The sequence below is a fragment of the Amblyomma mixtum genome, chromosome 5 (assembly GCF_055824585.1).
Source record: "Amblyomma mixtum isolate Tamu chromosome 5, ASM5582458v1, whole genome shotgun sequence".
NCBI lineage: Eukaryota > Metazoa > Arthropoda > Arachnida > Ixodida > Ixodidae > Amblyomma > Amblyomma mixtum.
The window spans coordinates 181705267-181728108 of NC_143016.1; the positions used below are offsets into that span (position 1 = coordinate 181705267).

A 22842-nucleotide genomic window follows, 5' to 3' on the forward strand; every position below is an offset into this window, starting at 1 on the left:
TGCTCTGGAAATGCTACAGGGCCCTTTAAAGCAATTAGTTACATTAAATGGCGACATAGTAGTAATCGTGCAGCCTTCTTAGAAAGTATGAGCAGCGCATGAATGAGGGCGATTAATATTTTTAGCCTCGAGAAATTTCCATTCCAGACGATGCAAAGTTAGCCGCGCAGCATGGCACAGAAAGAAGCGGAGCGGTCTGTATTTTTTAGCAAGGCAGCATATTTTCTTCAAAAAAAATAAAAACGTATCCGTGCTACGAGCTTGCGGTTCCGTCGGAGGGAAATGCCTCTGAAGTAAGATACACAGGAGGAGTACTCTCGCGGCTCCTTCCGTTTCCTCTTTCCTCACTCTTTTTTTTCTCACCGGTGATAAAAGCACATCGTAGAGGCGGCCATAGTTCATAGACGGCCCGATCGTGTTGCTGGTGTGCAGCCCTTAAAGATCTTCGCACGTGCAGGTTTTCTAGACGCTGTATAGCTTCAGGTTGGTATTTCTCTGCTACATTGCGTTTAAAAATATATAATCGCGCGTAACGGCATTCCTTCTCTTCTGCCTTAGCCTGTATTTTACGTCCTGAAGTTTTCACGAATTTTTTTGTGGGCGTTTGTTTAATTTGATTCCTTTCAACCTGAAAATGTATCGTGCCGCATGGTCTTTACGTTAAAAAGGCAATATTATGATGGGTCTTCAGATGCGATATTTCTATAGCCTTTTTCTGCCTTACCCGCCGCAGTGGTTCTGCGCTAAACACTCTCGTCTACTAAGCCGGAGTACCCGGGTTCGACAGCAACCGCGGTGGCCTCGTTTCGATGGCGGCGAAACGCAAAAGGCACCTGTGTGCTGTGCGATGTTAGTGCATTTTAAAGATAACCAGGTGGTCTCTTACGGCGCGGTTCGGATGTCCAACGAGATATGTGATACAGCTACGGTGTCATTTTTTCCTAAAACAAATCTTCATTTTTTTTCTCACTTTTCCCTTGCAATGCATCACGCCGTATGGTCTACGTATAAAAAGGCAAACTTACGACCGCTCGAGAGGTGCGAGACCTGCCGAATGAAACTTCAGTCCCGATTGTTCCCAATCCTTAGGGTAGGAATATTTGGGTACCAAAACACGATTAAAGTTAATTTTCGTTGCGTTTTTGCTTTCAGCTGTCTGTTATGAAATATGTTATTTCTGAAGCACGGAGAAAACATAATCGCTGCCTTGCACACGCATAAGCTTATTAGGATTTTTTATACTGTTAAAAATGGTTTCGCTGCTAATAATGCTAATGCCTCACTAGAAAACAGCGCATGTTCTAGGTGTAGATGTGAAAACAATCTACGATGCTAAACCATCTTGACATGAGGAAGGCATCTTCCAGCCCGTTGTCCAATATTCTGAGGAAATGGCCAATTGGAAGCTCTGAGCGTAATGTATAATGCAGAGATTTATTCATGCGAAAATATTATATGGCTCAAGAGGCAGTAAAACGCGGCATTTTTGATGTATTAGTAGAAGTTGTAGCAAAATTTCCTTTATAGCGTTGTTTAAGTGGTCATGCAGGGTGGTGAACATTTCCTCTGTCCAACCTGCGAGAAGGGCTTGAGTCGTCTTGTCAGGTTTGGCGATCAAATCCTTCAATGCGTCTCGTGAGGATGCTGGTAGGAGTTCTTGTACGCCAGACGGTCCGGAAACCCACGTGACCTCAAGACGTCATCGACAGTGCCTATATAATCAGGAAAGAAAGAATTTCTTCCTAAGTGGGTTTCGAACTCAGCCCGGCGCAACCAGATCAGTTACGTTGACCACTTCATTGGAGTCCTGCACCATCAACGCTTTCTTTTTCAACCCGGTATTTATTACAGCGATGCAAGGTTCTGTGTACATGAACTACGTGTAAACCATTGGGAAAACAGTGAAAAAGCAGTACGATACATAATACGACACACCAAAGGAACCCAGCACTAGAACAAAAGCATTAAAAGCACAGCAGTAAAAATGAGTCGCAGTGCGGTTCGAACTTGCACGCACTTCCTTTAGATGAACAATCGTTCTACTCTAGTGATCTTTGTAGAAAGAACAGATTCGCAATGTAGGTCTACCAATCGCGCTTCCCAGAGGTGCAGAGGCAGTGTAGTCTAATTACTATGAGCATGTCTAACGGTTTATCAACAAATGGCAATGCAGTGAGATATCGCAACTGCGCCATCACCACAGCACAAAACCCTGCGCGCTAAACTGCCACTCTTTCTAGTTGGGTTTGATTATCGTAGTCTTCATCGCCTTCTTTTCGAGCGGAGAGAACAGATGAGCTTCGCTCGCCACTGCATTAGAGTAGTACGCCAGCACCGCAGCACAAAACCCCACGCTTTAAGCTGCAAGTTTATCGCTCTCTTTGTGTATCGTCTTCAACTGCAGTTCGGACGGCGCGAATAGATCGGCTTCGCTGGTGACGACATTACAGTAGTACGCCATCGCTGTAGCCAAACACCCCGTTTGCATGCTTTCGCATTAACAGCTCATGGTAGTATTAAATGCCTTCCGTAATTTTTTTTGATACCCAAGGAATAAATTAATAATAAACAACTACCAAATCTGAGACCGCGAAGCTGTGCCAACCGGCAATGCCATCCATACTGAAATTTTTATGTCGCATCTCAGTATAAACAGCGAAGGTCATTTATCGAAAAGACTTTTCATGAGACTTTTTATGATACAAAGTTATTTACCGATAGGATAACAAGTACTAACTGAACGCATTCTGCACATTTTAAAGCAATCTGAGGGCAACGACATCCGATAAATGCTCAAATACCAACTGGCTCCTTGGCCCTTTCTGGTTCTCTTGACGTTTGCCCGTCAGCGAAAGACGCGCTTATCACCGAGAAAACTGTATATTCAAGACTGCTGTCCGACGGCTGAAACTCGTGACGTCTTTACAGAATAGAAGTGAGGATGCCACAGTTTTCGAAGAGAATATCAATGTTGCGTAGCCTCTCGGATCCGCACTAAGAAATCAGTGTTACCGGACACATTTTACTTGTGATGCCCACATGTGGTGATGGCAGCCTCCTGGGTTTAGTTTTCTTTTTGTAGGTTGTGAAAACTTCGTTTCCAGTTACTGTGCAACCCTAGTGAATAAAGCTGCAGGATGCAATGACCTCAAATAGGTGTATCTTACAACCATCGTTCAATTATTACACAAGTGTCACGAGATGCCAAACATTCTTACAAATTATACGTGTCATAGAAATTCTCTATAATATCGCACATATTGAATGACATTTATATGACAAAGCCTAAATGAGGTCATTGCACCATACAGCTTTTTTCGGTAGAGTGTCTCTGTCATTACAAGGCTGTAATGTATCGCCACGCCACAGACCAACTATATTTTGCCCTCAGTGTCCCTTTAAGAAAACATTCTTCTTTAGCCTGGGAATATTAGTGTTGTCGCTAAGTCTAACTGAAAGAAAAGATCCCCAACATTGAGATATAGACGAGAAAACACCACTGCGTGGTACCGTTTGTCTCTTGTATGCCACTGTCTTTTTGCGCTGCTCTTGCACAGGCTATAAATGACGAACTAACTCAAACAGTCGCTCTTGGTCAAAAACTTCCACCTATTCGCAGAACTATTGCATTCTCAGTAAAACGTCTATTTTGCGTGATGTCAGATGTCCTAGCGAGCCATAACGTAAGACAATATGCAGCTAAAATGTTTACATTTGGTACAGCTAGCGATATAAAGACAGATTTTAATAGCAATTTTGTTTTCCCTTTCTACTAGCAATCCACAGTTGGAAATTGCTTTGAGGCACGTTTACTCTAAGAAGTGGATGCGAAGCATGAAATATTAAGCGAGTTCAGTATCTTCAGTAGATGTGAGGAGTTTCGCGAAGTTTCTTCGAGGTAATTTTTCTAAGCAGCATGCATTGCAAGTGCTTCTGTTCGGCACATGGCAATGGCCTTACCCTGGAGCGACGAGCGTTCCAAAGTCCTTCATCTTGTCTGTCTCGCAGTGTGATAAATCGCTTTCTGCGAAGCGTCATAAATACAAACACCAAGAGCAATTTCACACTCAGCTGCAAAAGTCATGTGGGTGGAAATCCAGTCAGCGGTGACCAACACGCGCCTAAAGCATTTTGTTTTTCATGCCTGCGATAAGCACGAAACGAAGCGATCAAGCAGATTCATTTCACAGGTATTTTAGATGAAATGTCGGGTGATAATTTCCGCCCTGTCACTATGTATGGTTAGTGCGTCCAGTGTTGTTCGTTCCTTTGAGGAGCGCGCTAATGAAGTTAAACAAGAAAAAGCAACTAGACCCATTTGTTGTTTTCCTTACTGCTGAGAAAACGGTTTTTCTTGACTACTGCAGTATTCTCAAAACGAATAACGCATTATCGATGTTTCGAATTAGGAGCTATAAAGCTCAGAGCTTTTAAAATCGAAATTCGAAGCGCTTTAATCGATCGCGTTGCATCCAAATGCACTTGTATGCTTCACGATAGCGTTCGGTATATTAAGGGTGCTGAAAAATAAGCTTCTGTGAAACATGCGCCACCATTTAAATAACATTCGGGAAAAAGAAATTTTTATTGTGAAGCTTACCCTTTTACCGTACTAAAGCTCAACAGTAAATAATTATAGCTTAGAGCTTTAATGTTTTTTATGTAGCACGGCAGCACTAACTCCAATGAGCAGGTATTGAAGATGAAACACTTCCACATTCATCGCCGCTGCCAGGACGCGGAAGTAGAAGAGGCAGCTGTAGCATACCGTCGTTCTCCCTCATTGTCTCCTCCTACATGCGGCCCATTTCTCCTGCGAAAGACCTTTACTGCTCGGGACCACTAATGCTATTTTTAGCGAACACAGAGTTTCTGATTATCGCATAGTACGGCAAAGCCAAGCGAGAGTTAATCTGTCAGCTATCGTTTAACCCTAGCCGCCGGGCGAATGATCGACGACAGTTGCATCTTGTCCTGCTAACACGTCCCTACAGTGTAAGCGGACGCATAGCAGCCTTCACGGTAGGAAGATAAACTCCTTTATTTCCTTTACGCACCACGAGATGGCTTCGTCCAGGGGCTCATATTTCAATCACTGAAAAAATTTGCACTGTGTATACCATGGCTAAGCTCACAACATCGTGCAATAGCAGTTTACACGATTGTTAGTAGTGCGACAGGGTGGAAGTTTATAGAGGCAACGACATGCAATGCACAGCGCGATAGAGTGGCAGTTAAAACGGGTGGGGTGATTACTTGCGGCGATAGCATAGTCACACGCTCTTAATATCAAAAACTAAGGATAAGGAAAAACAATGATTTGTAGATGGCTGCAGACCTATAACCCTTTTTAATGTTGATTACAAGATTTTGGCTAGAGCGTCTTCAATTCCCTACAGCTTGCAATGTCTAGTTTGGTTGGACCTTGTCAAACATGTGGCCTGAGCGGACGGTGAATATAGTCTAATCTAGATGCAGCGCGCATGTCGTTGCAGTACTGCAATGATTCTAAGGAACAAATAGTACTGCTGCATATTGACCTACAAAGGTGTTCGATCGAGTTACCTGTTCATTCCGGTGTTCTCTTTTAAACCAAGACCACATTCTGTCACTTCTTTTTATTGGGATACGTCTTCCTTACAAAAACTGTTACACGAGCTTTATTGTAATGGGCGGTTTTTGACCACCAGTCCAGATTCAGTCCTCTATTGAACAGAGTTTCGCAGTATACTTGAAACAATTTTACATAAGTGTAATAAACAGTAGATCTGTCAGTGGTTTTCGTATTACGGGCCACGAACTGGTAAAATCGATCACGAACTTTATGCCAGAAATAAAACCTCACGACGTGAGGTTCTGTAGAACCTCGAAAGAAAATAAAAAGTAGCTTCTTTTTTTACGACATATATAAAACCTGCAAAACAAATGTTAAGGCTCATAACACGCTTTATAACAAATAATGGAAATAAAAACTGCCGCTGGCATACCGGCAATGCCAGCGGCGGAAAAAACCAGCGCTCAAGCCTCCTGGACTGCTTCAGTGCATCGAGCCACGACAAATACCATTCGACAAAGTCGGCATGGACCTTCTGGGGCCATTTCCTCTCTCGTCGTCCGGCCACAAGTGGATCGTAGTCACCACAGACTACTTGACCCGCTACGCTGAAACAAAGGCCCTTGCTCGAGGTACTGCCGCCGAAGTTGCCCACTTCTTTATGCACGACATCGTGCTTAGACACGGCGCCCCATCGGCCATCATTACCGACCGAGGCAAGGCGTTTACAGCCCGACTCCTACGAGACGTCTTAACGCTTAACCATACTGTGCCTCGACCAACAACAGCGTATCATCCCCAAACCAATGGTCTAACGGAACGGCTCAACAAAACATTGGCGGGCATGATCTCGATGTACGTCGACGTTGAACACAAAACCTGGGATGAGGTCTTGCCGTACGTCACCTTCGCATATATTACCGCAACGCAGGACACCACCCAGTTCACCCCGTTCCGTCTCGTGTATGATAGAGAGGTCCGCATGATGCTAGACGCCATGCTGCCGTACGGCGACGCAGGGCTCCCCCTGAAGCAGGCCACTTCGTGGAACAAGCAGAGCAGGCCCGTCAGCTGGCCCGCTTGCACATCAAGGACCAGCAATCCGCCGATGCCCGACACTATAACCTTCGGCACAGGGACGTGCACTACGAGCCCGGCGACCACGTGTGGGTGTGGTGAGCCGTGCGCCGCAAGAGATTGTGCGAAAAGTCTATAAATAGGTATTTTGGCCCGTACAGAGTCCTGCGCCGCCTGAACAGCGTCAACTACGAAGCTGACCCCCATGGAACTGTGATCGTCGGCCCTCAGCGTCAACGGCCTGAAATTGTGCATGTAGTGCGCTTAAAGCCGTACTTTTCGCGTGACTGAGCGCTTTGTTCACGCTGTGTTTCTTACCTTTTTCCCCTTACCCCACGTGTGACTTTGACTCTCGCCGCATCTCATCTAGCGCACATCGTATAGTTCACCTCACCCCTATTTTTCTTGTTTTTGCTCCTGCTCCTCTCACTGTACATACCCCATTCCACATCGAGACGATGTTTGCTTTCGCGGGGGGGGGGGGGGGGGGGGAGGATAATAATGCCACGCGCCTAACGCGCCGCGCGGCCACCGCGCTGAATCGAAGACTTCGATGAAGCGGCGGTGGACTCTCGCGGCGCGCTTGTTCTGTTTGGTGTCTTGGAAGCTGGCTCTATAATTAAAAGAATGTTCCCAGTCTTGGGTCCCGACGCCTACCTTCACGGCTCCTCTGGTCGTGACAATATCGAACAACGTACGGAATGCAGACGTCACATAAACAACTACCTAGAATACAGGATTAATTACAGGACGTTCTTATCTCCTTTCAGAATATCTTTTCCAAGGACTTAAAATCTCATTTTATTACTTGACTGCCAAGTGACACCAGTGCCTTTTGTTTCCCTTTCTACTCGAACAATTTATCATTCTTTTATTTGAATTGAATTGATTTATTTCATGTAATACACAGACATGAGGAACGAGAGAAAAAGCAGCTATAATGCAGACTGACTAGGCTCCCATCCCCTATAGAAGAACAGAGCATCAGCAACTAATGTACATGTCAGTGAAGCAAACAAATGCATGGTTGAATTGCAATAAAAAAATTTTATAATAAATAAAAAAAAATAAGAAACAGTTATTCTGTGGCTTTGATCATTTAAAAATTAATATTTTGCTACGCAGTTTCCTACTTCTGCTTCTGTTCATGTAAAATATCACTGAGAAATTTGAATACTTCGTCATGACTTCTGTTTTTGCGACACTAAAATGAACAGTATATTGGCGATTTTGACGAACTATAGGCGGTGCCACAGTCGAGTCAAGATGACAACTGTGAAGGGGACTCCGTCTGTGATCAACCTTGGTGCACTAACGTCTTTCCTTTATTGCACAATTACGCAAAGCTTTTTCATTGAAGGTTAGCGCCTAGTTTTACCAAAACACTTTGTATTAGTCGGCCTAAAGCACTGAACAGATGAGAGACGGGAGATTATCGACTTGTGTCAGCGAAACATTCGCCTTGCATTCGCGGAACCGCACACGATCGGCGCCCGCCAGAACGCTTTTAGCGATTTTTTAGCGATGTCAAAACCGCCAGCACTGAATATATATCGGGGCGGGAAATTCAGAAAAATGCAAGCACGTCTCTCGTTTACCGGTGCATTGTTACAGCTAACAAGGCCTTTCGAAGTCATTGCGACACTTTGAAAGCTAAAGCGGTTTGCGATGGTTTCACTTACGACCATCGTGTGCTGGGATTTTAGTTCAGCTAGCGGGACGTTCATACTTACATTCAGTGTTTACATGTGGCCATCACGTTAGTCGAACAAGCAACGACCTTGTATACAGTGCATTCGTGAGCAGACTTGTTGATGTGGTAAGGCAAAAGCATAGTGCTGTCGGGCAGAGACCAGCGAAGCGCTGATCTGTTCGAGCCGTGGCGGGTTCGATATCCGGGCATGGCGCAGCTGCGACCGTGTTGTTTTAATTATTTGTTTTCTTTATTTCTGCTGCAGAGGCTTCAAGGACATATTTCCGTGTAGCCTTTGAAATCTGCAAAGTGCGGCTAGTACTGCTACTGCACTATAATTACTCAAATTCATTTTTTCTATTTACTTGAACCTGTTACACAGGTATGAGCCGGTGTCTTTGTGGCAAAGAAGTAACGTCCATCTGGCGTTCCCTAGTCCTTTCCTTTGTTCATACTACGTTCGCTGCTTCGTTTGTCACCGTCCTTGCCGTCCGTAACTCAGCAGCAAGTATTATTCTCATGTTTAAAGAAATAGAAATCAGCGTTTAATCGCCTAGAATGCCCTGTTGCGGAATGCATGCGTGCTTACCAGTGTTTTGTTGTCATCAATGAAGAACGGCTTTTGAGGAAACGTAACTTTTATCCATGCGTGTGCTTAGCGCTGTCGCCCAGGACGGCGAGTAACGGTATGTGATAGCTGAAGTACTACGCGCAATTCATGCTGGTATTGCATTGTTAAGGATCCGGCCTGTAAATCCTTAGGTGATCGCCCCTTAGATGCTCTCGACCGCCCAAATTTCCTTAGTCCATCGCGACGTTGGTCACTTTCATGGTTAGAGATTTCGCGTGCCGTTTGCGAAGACGATCGCGCTTTCGGCGATCGATAGCGGCACTTGTGGATGATTCTGCCGATGTCGACGCCATTGTGCCATGTCATAGCAGAATAGTTAGCGAGTGAAACGTTGAGAGGCGAGTCAAAATGGCCGGTCCATGTGACTACTTTAACAGTGTTCAGCAGACGCAGTCGGCAAACTACCTTCATGTAAGCCGTTTAATCGCCCCCTCCCCCAATTGGAGCTTCGATAAAGCAATCGCTCTTTGGAAGCGGACTTGATAACGCCACCAGTATCGCCTATGCAAAAGCTGCTTGTTCTCGGTCGCCAATGCTGCAGCTGACGCGGATCTTAAATATGTACTGGTCGAAGCAGCAGGTGCATCATCCAAACGTCGTATTGGAATATAAATGCTGTCGTACATCATCTTTGCGTCTAATTTTAGAGCTTATAAGCGAGCGGTTCAACAGAGAGGAGCATTTTATGGTTCGAGATTAGCGTTGAAACATTTACTTGAAGTACTGAGGGATGCCCGGCGAAGAGAATTTGAGGACAAAAAAAAAAAAGGCGCATATGTAGCCCTTAAATGCATGTCTGCATGAAAAACAAAACTGGAAAACGTTTATCTTAAGTGAACGGCACAGTTGCACTGAATGGTGGGCGGCTGGCCAAATGCAGAGAAAGCACTGCCGCGCGATGGCACCCAGATTCCATGGCAATAGCATATTTCTTGTGTGTTTTTGTTTCTGCCGGCGAAGTTTCACCACTCGGTCGATAGGAGATGCTGCGATCAGAGGCCCGGTTTGGGGGCAAGTGAGTGGTACTGTATCTGGAGCTGGCATCCAATGCGTCTCCCGCCATTTGTCCCCTCCTATGTCTTACACCGTGCCCATCCAACTCATGAGACCCAGCCACCTTGCCGCGTCGACCACCCAATCAGAATTTGCTCTGTATCGAGCGCTCATTCTCCGCCTCATATATTCCTTAGTACACGAGTCCTATCTATTTTTGGCAGGAGGTAAGCGCCCAAATTAAGGTTACCACACGCTTCAACGGCGACGCCGACGCCATATACCTACGCATAGACGAGCTTTCTCAACTAGCTCTGGTTGTTGAATCGAAACCTATGCCGAATGTAGGCCCCGTTCAGTTCAATTCTTTCACTGTATGGCCTGGGCATTCATGTAGTGCTAGAGTTCTCATTCGCGGCGTACATTATTCTACACACAATGGTTTCCATATAAACTCCTCTTTTAACCAATGCAGACAGCGCACGTACAGGTAGCTGTTGCCATAGGCATTTAAGCAAACATTACTATATTGCCGCGAATCTTTGTAGCGTTTGTTTGCAGTGTTTCCTTGTTCATGCTTCAAGACTGCCGACACGACGCTTTATCGCTTCGTTTGTGACGCAAGACGCGCCTAGATTTATCTCGATTGATCGCATCCAGGCGAAGCCGATTCTGCTTTGCGCCAGAATGTTCTAGCAACTTTCCAAGCCCTATGTCGAAGGTTCACTATCAGCTTTAAAAAAAGCACGGCCGACAGCGGCGGGGATTCTGTTCGACAACCGCCGAGCACGCTTGTTGCTACGATGCCGCCGAGTGATTCAGTTGTTTGCAGGCGCAAGCCAGCCCAAATAAAGAGTTTCGTCTCGAAGACATTCTTGCTGTTTTCCTGTTCGACGGACTTCAGACACCACTACGTGACATCTGGTGGAGGTGCTAACGGGTTTAACTGTCACCCTCACCCCCTGGAAGCCGTGAAAGGAGCCCGAGCCGTCTTGAAGAAGATCAAGAGAAAGCCGCAGAAGCCGTCCCAACCGAAGGCGAAGGGCGAAGCAGCTGTAGTATCCAGAGGCGTCTACCAGAATTCTGACTGCTACCGGACCACAGGCGAGCGAAGGACCCCTCAATTTCGACGTCAGCCATCGCTACGACCCAGCCCCTATTAATTTGCACTAGCCCCGACTGCCACCCACGTTCAACGCTTCATCGGGCGAGGATTCCGAAGAACGGCTGGAACTGTCTGAGTGTGTCGCCGTGTTCAACAGTTGGGACGACCAGACCAAAGTGAGCCACGTTTTCTTCGCCTTGAATGGACCAGCGAGAATTTGGTTCGAAAACCACAAAGCTTCTCTAGCGACGTGGGAATTATTCAAGCTGGATTTCCTGAAGGCCTTCACGAACATCATCAGAAAAAAACAAAAAAGAGCTCAGCTGCTTCCACAGTCACGCATCGAACACCCGAACGAGTCAGTGACCGCATACGTAGAAGATCTGAAGCACCTTTTTCGACGAGTCGATCCTGACATGACAGAAGATAAGAAGGTGGAGCTTCTGATGCGTGGTGCTAAAGAGGCACTTTTCGTTGGTTTGACCCACAATCCAACCAAGACCGTCGCTGAATTCACCAGTGAAGCAGCCACCATTGAGAAAACTTTGGAAGCATGAACCCGCCATTTCCCTCGACAGCTCCAAGTGACCTCAACAACCTCCTCGGGTGGCGCAGCCTTCGGAGGCAACCTGCGGGATCTCATCCGAGAAATTGTACGGGAAAAGTTGCGTCGCCTATTACCACCTTCAAACCCGCCTCAAGTTTTACCCTTGAAGAAATCGTACGCGAAGAAGTGCAGCAGGCGCTTGGAACCCCGTCATCTCCCCTCCAGCTGAAGCTCCAGCATTAACCTACGCCGCAGCTGTACGCAGTCCTCATCCCCAACGAGAAAGCCGAAGTCCCCCTATCCGACGTGAACCAGCTGTTCCCGAACGTCGCCTCCCCTGCTCCCGCCCGCCCAGCCTACGAACGACGCCCAAGCCCCGGGAAGTGCGACGCCTGGAGGACTTCCGACAACCGCCCACTGTGCTTCCACTGCGGCGAAGCCAGTCATATACTTTGCCACTGCCCGTAGAGACGCATCGGCCAGTGAGGCTTCGCCATCGACACCCCACGACCGCTCACAGGCCAGCGACCACGGGAAATCGACGACTACCTGCGCAGAGGGGAGTAAGTGTCGTCAAGCCGTTTTTCCCTCTCGCCGTCGCCGTCCACCGCACGTTTTGCATCACAGGGCCGCAGCAAAGCCGCGGCTGTCTGAGGAATGTCCCCTAGCCCTCGTAGGGGAAACTAAACAAAGCACCCGGTGGAGGTCAGGTTGTTTGACGAGGAAACGACGAAGATCCTCCAGCGACCACACCGAACGAAAACGTCGCACCCACTACGCCGACGCCGCACACAATGACAACCTCGACCACGACGCGAACTACCTTCAAAACGACGCCGTCGTCAAGACAAGCTTCGACCACACGCCCCACCCTTAATTCATATACCCGGCGAAGCCGTCACCCGATGCCGAGGACAACGTGCAACGCCAGAGGCAGGACATCCGACTTAGAAGTGGTTATCGAAGGCCGGAAAGTCACCGCTCTAGTCGACACAGGAGCCGATTATTCGGTGATAAATGAATCATTCGCTGCGCAGTTGAGGAAAGTAACAATTCGCACCGCAGGGGGCCACCTCACTGCGTCATTAGGACGATGCACAGCGCGAGTGACTGGAGGAACAAGTGAGTATCCTCTAGGAAAAGTGAGTGTCCCACACCGATCTAGCGTCATCGGCACCGTAGGCTCCACAAAAGCGAATGACACTGAAGGCATTATCGAGGGGAACATGCAGTTGCTTCTCGACTGAGAAATCGGCATCGCAAGAGGCATCGCCCATTTCTGCTAAGGACAAGCCGAAGTACTGCTAACTTCAGCGAAGAATACCGGTACATTAACAGAGGAACGAGAATTGCTTTCATCGACGAAATATCGACGATGCCTTCTCCAACCCATCCAAAGAAGAGCCGCCTGACCAAGAGCACTCGCCTTCTTTCGACATAAACCCTGCCCTGCTCCAGAACAGACAATACCAAATCCGCAATGTCCTTCGAAGCTAGAGCGAGTGCTTTTCGTCATCGCCCAAGGTCCGACAAACGCCGATTGCCAAGCATCTCATTATAACCATCCAGCACGCCTGACCACTCCGCCAACGCCCCTACCGAGTGTAGCCGCGAGAACGACAAGCAATCCCGGACCAAGTGGAAGACATGCTTCGCGACGACGTCATTCAAGCTTCAACGAGCCCCTGGGCCACACCGGTTGTTCTAGTCAGAAAGAAAGACGGCGCACTTCCATTCTGCGTTGATTACCGCCGCTTGAACAACAACACAAGCAAGGACGTCTACCCTCTCCCCGCATCGACGACACACTGGATCGGCTCTGCAATGCTCAGTATTTCTCATCGATGGACCTCAAGAGCGGCTACTGGCAAATTGAGGTCCATGAAAGAGATCGCGAGAAGACCGCATTCATCACTCCAGATGGCCTCTTCGATTTCAAGGTGATGCCGTATGGTCTCTGTTCCGCACCAGCGACATTTCAGCGACTAATGGATACAGTGCTAGCAGGGCTGAAGTGGCAGATTTGTCTGCAATATTTAGATGACGTCGTTGTTTTCGCCTCGAACTTTGAGGAGCACTTAAAGAGGCTTCGAACAGTACTAGACGCAATCAAATCGTCCGGCCTAACGTTGAAAGCAGACAAGTGCCACTTTGCCTATGAAGAGCTGCTTTTTCTAGGCCACATTGTTAGCAAGGAGGGAGTACGCCAAGGCCCGCAGAAAACAGCTGCTATCGCAATATTTCCGCCACCGGCCGATAAGAAAGCTGTGTAACGGTTCCTCGGTCTGTGCGCGTATTACCGACAATTTGTCAAGACCTTTTCGCGCATCGCAGAGCCACTGACCCAACTGACAAAGACAGACGTGCCATTTAAATGGGAAGCGCCGCAAGTGGAAGCCTTCAAGGAACTTCCGCGTCGTTTGCAATCCCCACCGATCCTCGCGCACTTCGATGAAAACGCCGAGACTGAACTTCATAGCGACGCAAGTAGTGTGCGCCTAGGCGCTGTCCTCGTTAAGAAAACTGACGGAGTGGAGAAGGTCATCGCGTACGCTGGCCGTTTCCTGTCCAAAGCCGAAGCTAATTATTCGGCAACCGAGAAGGAGTGCCTTGCCATCATGAGGGCTACGTCGAAATTCCACCCCTACCTGTACGGACGACGTACAGCCCCTGTAGATGCACCACCGCCGGACGACGAAGAGGACGCCTTCCATGGACCCATAAACTCCAGCTCTTTTGTACAACAGCAACGCGCGCACCCCGACATAAAATGCCTTATCGAATACTTGGAAGGCAGGGTTTCTTCCCCCCCCCCCCCCCCCCCCGCCTCTTTCAAGTGAGGATTGTCTTCGTTCTGTTTACAGAACGATCTCCTCGTGAAGAAGAACTTTGCCGCGAACAAAACAGCCTACCTCCTTGTTGTACCTGCGAGCCTGAGCGGAAAAGTTCATCAGGCCTCACACGACGAGCCGACCGCTGGACATTTTGGGTTTTCTCACAGCCTCCGCCGCATTCAAGACAAGTATTACTGGCCCCGACTGCCGGCCGATGTCGAACATTATGTGAAATCCTGCCGAGATTGTCAGCGTCGAAAGTCCCCTCCAACCCGACCAGCAGGATTTCTGTACCCATTGAACCCCCCTTAAGGCCCTTTCAGCAGATCGGCTTGAATTTCCTTGGCCATTTCCCGAAATCAACATCTGGAAATAAGTGGGTCATTAGAGCGACCGACTACCTGACCCGCTACGCCGAGGCAAAAGCCGTACTGAACGGAACAGCAGCAGAAGTCGCCAAAGTTTTCTTGGAGTACATTCTTCTGCGACACGCGCTCCCGATGTGCTCATCACTGACAGAGGAACAGCATTCACGGCGGAACTGACGGAATCCATCCTTCATTAAAGCCAAACAAGCCACCGGAGAACAACTGCATACCACCCGCAGACCGACAGACTGACCGAGCGCGTCAATAAAACTATCGCCGACATGCTCGACATGTATGTCGATGCCGAACACAATTCCTGGGACGTCATCTTGCCTTACATAGTCTTCGCCTACACCAGTGCAGTGCAGGAGACCACCCAGATGACGCCTTTTAGGCTCATCCATAGAATAGAGGCCACGACCACGCTAGACGCCATGCTGCCCAACGTTACCGAGGAGGATAACGTCGGCGTCGCTGCCTACCTACAACGCGCAGAAGAAGCCCGAAGACTTGCCCGATTAAGGATTAAAGACCAGCAGCGGACCGATGCCACACGCTACAACCTACGAAGACGCAACGCGGAATACAAGCCAGGAGACCGAGTCTGGGTTTGGACGCCCATTCGCCGCCGTGGATTGAGTGAAAAGCTTTTGCGCCGCTGTTTCGGCCCGTACAAGGTTCTTCGTCAGCTAGGTAAATTAGACTATGAAGTCGTCCCTGACAAAATGACTGCACCTCAGCGACGCCGCGTACGACCAGAAATATTCCATATCGTACGCCTAAAGCCCTATCATGCACGCTAAAGGACGCCGTGTTTCCATATTCGGTGTTTATTTTTGCACAATTCGTTTTTGATTGTTTATTGCCGCATTATGTTCTAAAGCATCGAGTCGATGCTTGTTTGAGGGGGGATTAATGCCGCGAATCTTTGTAGCGTTTGTTTGTAGTGTTTGCGTGTTCCTACTTAAAGACTCCCGACACGCCGCTTTATCGCTTCGTTTGTGACGCAACACGCGCCTAGATTTATCTCCATTGATCGCATCCAGGCGCAGCCGATTCTACTTTGCGCCAGAGTGTTCTAGTAACTTTCGAAGCTCTATCTCGAAAGTTCGCTATCAGGTATAAAAAAGCACGGCTTACAGCGGCGGGCATTCTGTTCGACGACCGCCCAGCACACTTGTTTCTACGCTGCCGCCGAGTGGTTCACTTCTTTGCGGGCACAAGTCAGCCGAGATAGAGTTTCGTTTCGAAGACATTCTTGCTGTTTTCCTGTTCGCTGGACTGCAGTCACCACTACGTGACAATATAACGATAGGTGAAAAATGTATTTCTTACCTTCTAAACTGCTTTCCTGTCTACTTGTAATTTCCGTCAGACATTCTGAATTTCAGCGCAGGCATAAAACAGAATTTTTGTATTGGCGGCTCCCTTTTGTACTGGCGGCTCCCTTCAACAGTGAAACTAGCTTTGCATCCACACAGCACTTCATCTGACCTTCACTTTGGTGGCAACTTCCCCACAAGGAACTTGGTCTTGGGCAAATGCGCCCTAACCAGTGTCTCATTTCATTGCGAAATCAATAATCCGGAGGTTGAGGGTCTAGCAAAATCGTCTCTTGCTGATTGTGTGTCCGAGATGCACGGACGCTCCGTCCCGCGGCACTGCTTTTTATGAGCACAGCTTTCCATGAGCACAAGTCCGTGTTTTTGCACTGATTCAAAATTTAGTAAGCGTTCTCCGTCATTTTTTTCGTCACCCAAAGCTACCATGTTCACATGCCGCATTAACGCTCTTGCTTTAGAAGAGTTCAGCAACATAAGTTGCCAGAGCATTGAGCACTATCGATATCTGCCATGTTGTGAAATGGGCTAAGAGTGCCTAGGAGTAAATGTTGCAGAATAATTCTCACTGCTTTGCTTTGGGGAAGCACCACAAGCCTAAGAAAATTTGTAGTACAAAATTACACGAAGTCCATTAAAGGTAGCACAGGTAATGAGAAATATAAATCGGCTTTTTCCGAACTTCTCCCTCACAATCGGGATTTGTACGTTCTGTTTATTTCGAACGTCTAAAAATATAGCGAACAGGTTTAATCTATAACTTGACTGTAAAGTATCAGATAAAGTTTGCAAATACACGAAGTAAGTAACACGGGGGGTGGAAGAGAGGGAAGGGCGCTTAAACCAACTTTTGTGTGATAATTGCTTCTCAAATGAAGAAAGCAAAAACGAATTTTTCGCACCATCTTTTCCCGTCAGAAGTTTTTGAATTAGCTGTGAGGTACTAGACACTAGGAAGAACGAAAACACATGTTAACTGCGTTTACGGGTGGAAACCTCGACCATGCCGAGGCAGAAAGGATGATATAAGTGAAATAGGAGAGATCACTTGGACGAAGGTTCTTGAAGACTGACTACGTCAACTTTTCACGCTTCTTTCAAGGCTTAGCCTGTTGTTCTTTCTGTCGTTAGTTCTATGCCTGCCTCAACGTCGAATACAAATGACGATACCGGCCTTAGACGGGGAGGCAAGGACGCGGTACATTACATGTCTATACAAGCGGTATGTGGGCTTAACAAAGCGCCTTTACAGCTGACAGCGAAAAATGGGATTTTTAGAACGCAGACATTTTGTCATATTTTTTTACCCTGGCCTTGGCAGTTCGCATACATTCAGAGGAGAGCAAACTGCCTGCTTTACTAGCTGACCATACTAAACATACGACGTGTTAAGTTGTGTGTATAGCCGCTATATCGCTTTCTATTGCTTTAATTATTTCTCCGTTGTTTTAAGCAACCACAAATCGTCTTTTACATTATGAATAAATAATACTAAATAATTAAATAAATAAATAAAGCAATAACACGGATGCGTCAGTTCGTATTCTGGCAGTGAACAAAGAGTACAAGCGCAGAAATTGTACATCGCAAAATACCAATTTCAAGTGATCCCATCCATGGCGTTTTGATGCAGAATCGAGAAATGCAAGCCCAGTTGGTGCTCACTATCATGTTGGTGGTCGTCCTAGTCGCTGCGTTCGTAGAGGGCCAAGGTAAGTGCTGCACTGTTCGAACAAAATGAATTACGCAGTCCACGAAACTCGCTGCTTTCTATAAAGGGATCATCTCAATATCCTAAGCGCACGGAATGTAGGTAAATACCCATTAGTTGGCTGCGCAAAATACAAGGTGACTGCGCTATCATTATTGCCTGGTCACCTTCGTTTACTATTAGACGAATATTGTTGTTATTGTTCCTGTAAAGTAAAAAATGTCACCGCAACGCTGCAAAAGGCGGTAGATAACGGTTAACAGCGCCACAACTACGCTCCGCGATTGAAGATCTTCCTAATCATTTATGAGCGAAATTCCAGCGGTGAGGTAACAGCAAGACTGCTGAAGGAGGGACAGGCAAGATCGCATCGCTGATAGTGAACCAAACGTTATCGTGGCTCGATTTCCCTCGCAATCATCTGCGCTTTATGCGAAGCAGCTTAGACGAGTGCGTTAAAACGGTTGCTGCACGGCACACGGCTAAGAACCGATAGTTCTACGATCGCACGTCCAAGGTGGCCGCTCTTCATCGCACACCTCTGCTTGACAGTTCCGCCTTCCTGGCGATGCGGACAACGCTGTATGCCACTATGCCACAGGTGCTTTAAGTGAGGCGTAAATCTCACAATCAAGAAACTGAGCTCTTAAGTGTGGTTCACTAAACTATTATTCAGGATATTCACTGATTACCGTCATTTTTGTAAAGCGCAGGGCGATATTACAGAAGTCTTGTGTGCAAAGCGCTCCTCGTAAACGACGAAATCAGTAAGGAAATAAAATCACGTCTTCTCTTAAAATTGTCGTAAGAGTTTGCTGAGAGAATCGGTGGCTGACGCTTCTTTACTTGATATTTCCATGTGATAAAATTTCGCCGGGAAGCAACTCGAGTGTATATCGCAAATTGATTCGATGATCGAAAGCAACACCGGCGGTCGACATACAAAGGCGCCCAAACATATTCTCAACGATTGGTTAAAGGAAGTGGAAATTTTGTCCCACTTTGTACTTTACTAAATGTTGACATGAATTTCTCTGGAAACATTTTCGCAAGAACGCAGACATCAGCTAAAGTATAAAGTAGAGATAGATGGTGCTCTGCAGGAGGACGCCGCCTAGGCTGCTCATTAGAGGACGCAATGGTGTTTTTCTTATCAGTTTAAGCAGCTATGGCATCACTAACCATAGCTCTAAGGATAAAACAGATAACAGTGGAGAGAGCCATTTAAGAGAGCTGTCACGAAACCTGGCTTTCTCTAACTATATCAGAGAATAATTACTCACTGGTGTCCACCCAAATGCAGTCATACGGATAGAAAGGAAGGCTATACAGCTTCCACTGAAACTTCTTAGCTATGAAAAATTCGCCCTGGTCTGGGGTTCGAACCCGGTACCACCGCTTCACCACAGCAGTCGCTCTACCAAGTGAACTAACTGGAACGGCTAGCATATGCTAGGGCTAGAAGGAGTTGATCAATAACTGAAAGTGGGAACAGTACAGCTCAAATGATTAGGGAAAACCCTCAAGGAGGTGTACATTTGTGTTGTGTTGCAAATATGTTATGCATAGATGTTAAGTGCGTATTGTACTTACAATTTCGCTGTATGCCTTGGTTGCATTGTATTACAAGTATGGATATACTGTATTACAAATGATATCCTCAAATTCTCTATGTAGGTGCTACTGCTGTTAAGGGTGGGAAGGCCTCGTCAGGCGGGAAACCACCTTTAGCCTACTCACTAATGAAAACTTTTGTAATTTTTTTACCCGAATAATGACTACTACTACTTTCGTAAGTGAGTAATTAGTCACAAGCATACCGAGCAATTCATTCTCGCCTTAGTATGTGGCAGCCGTTTTGGACTAACAAGGAAAAATGAACTGTACAATCAGACCAGTTCGCACAATACAATTAAATCAAATTAGAAAAAATAAGCAGAAGGGGCGAAAAAATGCGACAGGCACTGGCTTTCGATTGTTAAAGTCCGTTACGTCATTCGTGTCACGCTTGTTCTCCTTCACTAATACGGTAGTATCAAAAAGAACTCCTACGAATGCAGCGTCGTTTTGCTGCGCACGGAACATGATCATTCTCTCTACCGCAACTATTTCCGATTCTCCACTGAGCCCCTGCGGTGGCTAGAAGTTAGAGGTAAAAGTCGTAGGTCTCTCTTACTTCGTAAAGCCCATTTAGCAAAACTAACCACGTTCGTTTGCACGAAACCTACGCAGTGCCTAGAGCGCCTGTTAAGCGATCTGCGTTATCACTGTCCTTAAGCTTTACATTGCGCTTGGACGCTCGAATTATACGCCATGACATTAGGATGAACAGTTCATCTCTTGCGCAACAGGTATAACGCTAATATTAATTGTTTGCTTTCTTCTGAAATGTCCACTGCACAAGCGCTTCTTAAGTTAACCGTAAAACAGAATGCGTTCGAAGCCGGCCTCGCCACATGCATTTGCCTTAGCCGTTACAGCGAGGTCCGTCGCCGTTAAGCAAGCCACGATGTGTTCATTAAAATGATAGTAACGCGTTTTATGAGGAAAATGGTCTGCGCTGCTATCATGTTAAAATGTGACACTGAAAAGCGTCTCATGATACGTCAATACTTCACTGAAACAAAGCAGGTAAACCATAGAGCTATGTTCACTGAAAATACACGAGTTTTTTTCCCCTACGAACACATAACTAACCACACCACATTGTCATGATACGTCAATACTTCACTGAAACAAAGCAGGTAAACTATAGAGTATGTTCACTGAAAATACACGAGTTTTTTTCCCCTACGAACACATAACTAACCACACCACATTGCCGTTTGAATGAGTATTAGTTGACGTTCAGTTTTTTATCACTCTGAGTGGCCTTTTCTTTCAATTAAGCTTTTGTTCATAAAGCGTTGGACCTTTTGGTTTGAAGAGTGCCAGTTATTCTTGCATTCCTTCCTGTGCATTGCAGGCGGATTTCTGGAAAGGCATTGCGGGCCTAACCAGGTGTACCTTCAGTGCGGCACTGCCTGTCCACGCGTCTGCGGTCGGGCCCCGCCCCAGTTCTGCACATATCAGTGCGTGAGCGGGTGCTTCTGCAGGCGCGGATTCATCAGGGCATCATACGGCAACTGTATTCCTGAAAGCCAGTGCTATTACAGGGGATAAATAAATAAACAATCTACTTTTGTCTTTGCTTTTATGTTGTGGTCAGTTTCACCCATCACCATCATCATCAACATCATCATCATGGTCTTCATCAGCCTGACTACGCCCACTCCAAAGCAAAGCCTCTCCCATGTCTCTTCAATTAACCCCATCATTTGACAGCTGCGGCCAGATTCAACAAAATGCCGTGCGACCAATTTATTTGTTATTTCTTTTTTTTTCTGCAAGGTACACGAAGGACATTACGAGGGGAAGGGGCATATGAAATGCACTGCGTCAACATGAAAAAAATAATCCAGCCCTATATTTTAGCACGAGTACAAAGAAAGAACATCACAGGACGGCCGGTGTCAGTGATGTTCTTTGTGCGTCCTCGTCTTAAAATGTAGCGCTGGATTATTCTTCAGAAAACAATGCATAGCCAGCAAACCATGCAACATGTTTTGTTAAGCGTTAGCATGAACTGAGATACACTTCAGCTGTAGTTTTGAACACCAATTGAAGACTATTCAAGTGTCGGCCTCTTCTGGAGAAAAACGACGGATGTACATGTAATTGGCCAAATATTGGAAATGGATGGCTTCGCTCTGGTCCTTTGTAGGACCGGACTTGGCCGATACATTTCCAATATTTGGCCAATTACCTTTGCTGCTGGGGACCGTCGGTAGTACGGGAAATCTGATGAACTGGTGGGATGGCGGTAGCATCATACGAGAAAGTGTGATAAAATTTATGACACAAAAATGGCGGGCGATCTTGCGATTAGAGCCCCGTGTAGAAAGCTAGAACGGAGCTCTTACTGACCAGAATGTTGTGTGCGCACCAAACCACGTAGACGTGTAGTTATTTCATACCGTATTCGCAAGCGCACTGTTCGATTATCGCTCATTGGATAGCTTGAGATGGCTTTAAGTGACTGCCTGTATGGGCTCATCGCGCTCAGTATGTAACCTGCCTGCAGCCTGCCAAGTTGCAGAAATAAACGTCCTTCGATGCTGCGTCTGCGCCGCCTCATTGCTGGATGCCTAACATGACAAATAACCCGAGCTAGGCTTTAACTAAACACAGTAGGTTTATGCTGCACGAAACACTGAAGACTATGACACCATCGGGTGCACTCTGCGGCAAGCGGTTGGCCCACATATTTTACACGAATGTCTTGACTAAGTGGCCCAACTTTGGCGCTTGCCAGACAGGGATATACAGGGTGTTTCACCTAACTGGAACCAAGGATTTAAAAAAAAAGTGGTAAACCGACGCCCGCCGAAACCAACGATACATTGTTCGCCATCATGTGGCGCACTTCAGAGTATTTTTATTGCGCTTAATTAGTTAATTAACTAAAATGAATTATGGAAATTTTCAAATATTCATTTTATTGCCAAGACCGGTACATTAGGTTGTAGAGCAGGTTTATAAAGAACCGATCCAGTTTATTGTACCATCGTATCTCCTACGGGGTCCTTTTTTGCGGCATCTAAAGAAAGCCCGCGAAATATGAAACAATACCACGTGACTGCTCTCGTGCGCTACCAAATTGCAGCGCTCTCAGAGGCGTTTCGAGCAAACGGAGCGTGTCCGCTGACCGTGGCGAAGTGAACGGCCGCCGCGCCGCTGCAGAAAGTGCTGACGCACTCTCAAGTCGCTGCTAAGAGCGGCGGCCGTTCACTTCGCCACGGTCAGCGGGCACGCTCCGTTTGTTCGAAACGCCGCTGAGAGCGCTACAATTTGGTAGCGCACGAGAGCAGTCACGTGGTATTGTTTCATATTTCGCGGGCTCTCTTTAGATGCCGCAAAAAGGACCCCGTAGGAGATACGATGGTACAA

General features: G+C 46.9%; 1 protein-coding gene across 1 annotated transcript; it reads left to right on the forward strand.

Moving 5' to 3' along the window:
* The first annotated feature begins 399 nt into the window (after positions 1 to 399).
* LOC149344998 (chymotrypsin-elastase inhibitor ixodidin-like) lies at positions 400 to 21047 on the forward strand. The gene is made up of 3 exons (XM_089542710.1): positions 400 to 483; positions 17776 to 17854; positions 20819 to 21047. Exons 2-3 carry the CDS (start codon positions 17785 to 17787, stop codon positions 21013 to 21015), a joined length of 267 nt encoding a protein of 88 aa, XP_089398836.1. The 5' UTR covers positions 400 to 483; positions 17776 to 17784; the 3' UTR covers positions 21016 to 21047.
* Positions 21048 to 22842: the final 1795 nt, after the last annotated feature.